General features: G+C 47.8%; 1 protein-coding gene across 4 annotated transcripts in view; it reads right to left on the minus strand.

The window, feature by feature from the left end:
- Tuft1 (tuftelin 1) overlaps positions 1-3,052 on the minus strand; it is a 42,364-nt gene extending 39,312 nt beyond the window's left edge. Inside the window, exons 1-2 of one of the 4 annotated variants that reach the window (XM_058571972.1) lie at positions 2,908-3,027; positions 2,116-2,281 (exon numbers count right to left, since the gene is read on the minus strand). Coding sequence is in view for 3 of the 4 variants with exons in the window: in XM_046421948.2 (XP_046277904.1) it covers positions 2,908-2,967 (60 nt within the window). In the remaining variant the exon portion in view is untranslated. Of the gene's footprint in view, positions 1-2,115; positions 2,282-2,907 lie in introns of all 4 variants that reach the window. The other 3 variants (XM_046421948.2, XM_046421947.2, XM_046421946.2) reach the window with 3 other exon arrangements.
- Between the last annotated feature and the right edge of the window lie 1,423 nt (positions 3,053-4,475).

Consider the following 4,475-nt stretch of genomic DNA (forward strand, 5'->3'; position numbering starts at 1 on the left):
AGCAACAGTGAGGCAGTGAGCAACTCAATGAGACCCTGTCTCTAAATAAAATACAAAATAGGGTTGGGGATATGGCTAATGGTTGAGTGCACCTGAGTTCAATCCCTGGTACCCACCGCCCCCGCCAAAAAAATGAGTTTGAGCCTTACTTTGTACTTTTATATGTTGATATAACCTACCAAAATGGCTTACAAACTTTTAAAAAAAATATTTATTTTTTAGTTGTTGGCGAACACATATCTTTATTTCGTTTTTATGTGGCGCCGAGGATTGAACCCAGTGCCTCACGAAGGCTTGGTGAGCACTCTAGTAGCACTGAGCCACAACCCCAGCCCCTTGCAAACTTTTTTGACCTAAAAAATAAATGTTACATCAAGGTTCAGTAAATAAACATGCATATGTTAAAAGTACATATCTAGCTATAACTGAAACAAAGTTTTGCCAAAAAAATCTATCCTTACTAAAACTCAGAGTGTTAACAACGTACTTCTTTTTTGATTCTGGTTTTACCCCACTATGGTGACTTCAGACCCACTAAGTGATTAAGATCTACGGTTTTGAAAAACACTGGCTTCTTGTACATGCTGCATCTGCATCTAACAATAAAAATAATCCAGCCCGGTGGACTGGCACACACCTGTAACCTCAGCAACCTTGGGGGCTAAGGCAGGAGGATCGCAAGTTCCAGGCCAGCCTCAGCAATTTAGCAAGACCCTGTCTCAAAAAATAAAAAGGGCCAAGCACAGTGGCACACGCCTGTCTATAATGAAACAATCCAGAAAGTGTATTAGCTATATTCCCATCTCCATATATGGGGTACTAAGGCACATGATCTGGCTCATGAGCAAACACCAAGATCCAAGATCCTGATTTCCACTAGAACACTCCAATCAACTGCCTACAATGCCAACTCCAGAAAAAACATCTGTTCATTTATTTATTCACTCATTCACTTTTCATATATACTGAGCACTCATTCAATGGTATGATTGTACGACAATTTTCTAGGGACTGTCCAAAGCCACAAATTCTATCTGCAGGCTGGCTCAGAGAAGAAGAATTCAGGACAATGCCTATCTCCTGACTGATTGTTTACCATCTCCTCCTCCTCCTTAAGAGCCCAGGAATGTCTTCAAGATCAAACCCAATGGTTATTACATTCCCAGCTTTGGTGTAAAATAAATCTCAAGTTCAACCTAGAAAAAAGGAATAAAAGGAAATTTCTCTTCCTCTTGTTCTTAGAGATCTCTAGTTATCTATGTCTGAATTCCTTGCTCATTATTTTCCTACCTGTTCTTTCTGCCACACCAAACAAGCAGTAAAAAACATCAAGGGAAAGCAGAGGTGACAATTCATTCTCAGTGCTGCCAATGTCACAGTTTTAGACCTCTTTCTGGATCTCTTTTCTACAGCAACAAAAAGAAGAGGAAACACCCCCCCTATCCTTCATCTCACACCCTTTTCCCTGCCTCAACCATTCCAAAACAGTAAGATGATGGAGTAGGACTTTGGGCTAGACACAACGGGGGATGGATTTTTTTTTTTTTCCTATCTCTTCAGCATCCTACAGCTGGAGAAGACTGAGATGTAGGGGACAGAAGTTGGACAGTAGCAAGATTTGTAAAGCAGCGGAAACATTCATAAGCCTAAACAGAAATAGCAAGGGAACTGCAAATAGAGTTAAAAGATCACCTGTACCCTAAAATTCAAATAAGCATCTATTCTACTAATACTCTACAAAGAAGAGCCACAATCCTGCAGCAGTTGGGAAGCTGAGTTAGCTCTACCTCCAGGGCATGCTGAGACAGGCAGAGGTAAGGAAATCAGATGGGGGAGGGGATCAAACTAGCCATCACCTTGACCTCCATTTCACTCTCACCACAACAGCTTAGAAATTGATGAAATATTACACACTTATGCTAGGTTAGGTTCCCCAGCAGAGCCTAGAAATATTCAGCCACAAATTATCCTCCTTTGCCTGTGAAGGGGAAAAAACATATGGTCAGCCAGAGGGGGTCATGGCACAAATGTGCAAGGACTAAGAGCCAGAAAATGAGAGAAGCAGGGCACACTGGCTTGCACTAGAAAAACGACCTCCATCTCTTCAGCCTTTACCGAGTCCAGAAACCCTCTGGAGGTTCGCTTCCCTTCCTTTCTCAGCCCAAGTTCTGCATCCCTTCATCCACTTGCCCTGGGCTTGGCGGCTGGAGACAGAAGCAAAACCAACAAACCTTCCCAGGAAGCTTATCAGTTGACCGACTGGGGGAGGGGAGCAGGAGAACTGCAAGGGGCAAAAAGGAGAAATTCAAGAAAAAAGGTGAGCACCAGGTAGAATGCTCCATCCTTCTTAGGGGAAAGGTAAAATCCCTAGCCAATCTCGGAGTAATTCCATTCCAAACTCCAGGATTTCACCCTCCACCCCTGTTTCTTGTATCCTGTTACTGATCATCCAGAGCACCATAAAATTCTCTGAAAGGCCTCTGAGGTCACCAGGACCCACAGAAAAGCCTACTCCGCCTTGTCGGGACACAGTGTCCAAGGCGGGACAGGAATCCGGTCCCTTGAGTTCTGTCTCCCACAATCCAATCTAGCTGCCCACCGGACGCCTGAGTAATGTGCACTGGGACCCGCGGCCCAAGCAAGGGCTCACGCGCGCCCAGTCCCGGGCAGAAGCCGCAGGGTTCTCCCAAAAGAAAGGGGCACCTCCGGCCCCCGAGACTCCGACGTCTTCCTCCCGCGCCACCGCCCCAAGGCAGGTCAAAGGAAAAGAGAGAAAAGCTCCGCGAAGGGCTGACCGCACGAGTCCAGCACCAGGTGATGTCAGCGAACTCGGAGCCGGGCACGGGAGGGGCGGAACTAGAAACCGAGGATACTAAGTGGGGAGAGCGTTTGGGAGCTTTTTCTTACCGCAGTCTGGCCCTCCGGGTCCACGTCCACCAGGGTACACCAGTTTCGCGTCCCGTTCATCGTTTTCCCGCAGGGACAGCCACGAGGGATCACCCCTCCTCGGTGCCGTCCAGCGTTTTCCCGGCAGGCGGGCGCGCGCGGAATCACCCCCTTATATAGACGCGTCAGGGGCGGGCTGAAGATAGGCCACGCCCCAGAACACTGCTCGCCAATAGGCGAGCGAGAGAGCGAGGTGGGCGGTCCCAGGACACGCCCTCCGGCGCTCGCTCAGATTTACATATAGGCGGGGCTTGGAAGTGACCTCAGGCTGCTCAACTGCCCAGTTCTGTCTAGGATGTGTGGTTTTACCTCCACATTCTTCTTCGGTCTCCTTTCAATTCCCCAGATCAGGGTCGGCCAGAGGAAACCACCCTATGTGCCCCTCTATAGGGAATGAGGACGTGGAACCTGCACACAACCGCCTTCTCCTCTCCCTGGATATTCCAGCCTGTAGGCTTGGGAGAGCTGAGTAAACCTTTCCAGAGGTGGAAGGGTAGGCACCGCCCAGCAATGTGGCGCACGCCTGGAATCCCAGCGACTCGGGACGCTAAGGCCGGAGGATGGAAAGTTTTTAGGCCAGCCTCTGCAATTTAGGAAGACCCTGACTCAAAATAAAAATAAAAAGAACTGAGGATGTAGCTCAGTGGTAAAGCGCCCCTGGGTTCAATACCCAGTATCTCCCCGTCTCAAAAAAAAAAAAAAAAAAAAAAAAGGCGGGGCAGGCACCAAAGGCCAGCTCACCCAGACTAGCCTAAGCCAGTCTGGCAGGTGCCCTTCCCTGGCAAGATGCCCAGGCCAAAGTCAAAGCCAGCCAGGCTCTGGGTGGGGCTTGTTTTGCAGAAGCTATTAAACCAAAACCACCCTTATATGGTGGGGAGAGGCGGGACACATTGCCTTAAAAGGAATTTGTATTCTAGAAGAAGAATGAGCCTCACCTTCTTCAATAGCATTTGCTACCTAGGCCTAGGCTGGGATCTTGAAGGCTTTTAGAAGACAGGGGGTTGGCCCAGCAGGACCCTGGAGTTTCTTCCCAGCCCAGCTATTCTCAGCAGATGGCTGGTCTACTTGCCTCCCGTCCACATGGGCAGTAGGCAGAATCATTCAGGAGATCTGACCCACTCTTAAACTTGAGAAGTTCCCCATCTGGCAATAGGCTCTGGTGAATGGCCAGCTCCTTCTTCAAACCAACACAAAGGCAGGGATGGCAGAAACTTCTCCACCTCCCAGGTAAGTTCCCATGCCAGTTAGTAATGAATGAGGATCTTTTTGCCTGGGAGGTGAATGCTAGGGATACCCCTGGGAACCAATGGAATAAAACCTCAAAGAAAACATTTTCTGGCCTTGCTATTCTGAGAAGATTGTACAGGAGAGAATATGAATGCTGCTATAAACACTGCCAGGTTTTCTAGGTACATATGACCATTGGTAAAAGACAACATGGCCGCTAAGCTGTAGAGTTAAAACAACTTCTTTGTAAAACTTAGACCTCTAAATAAGCCACAAAAAAAAAGAAGACAAGGATTTCAATA

Source organism: Marmota monax, unplaced genomic scaffold, assembly GCF_021218885.2.
Source record: "Marmota monax isolate L192 unplaced genomic scaffold, Marmota_monax_Labrador192_F-V1.1 WCK01_AAM20220418_F8-fsc00108, whole genome shotgun sequence".
Taxonomy (NCBI): Eukaryota; Metazoa; Chordata; class Mammalia; order Rodentia; family Sciuridae; genus Marmota; species Marmota monax.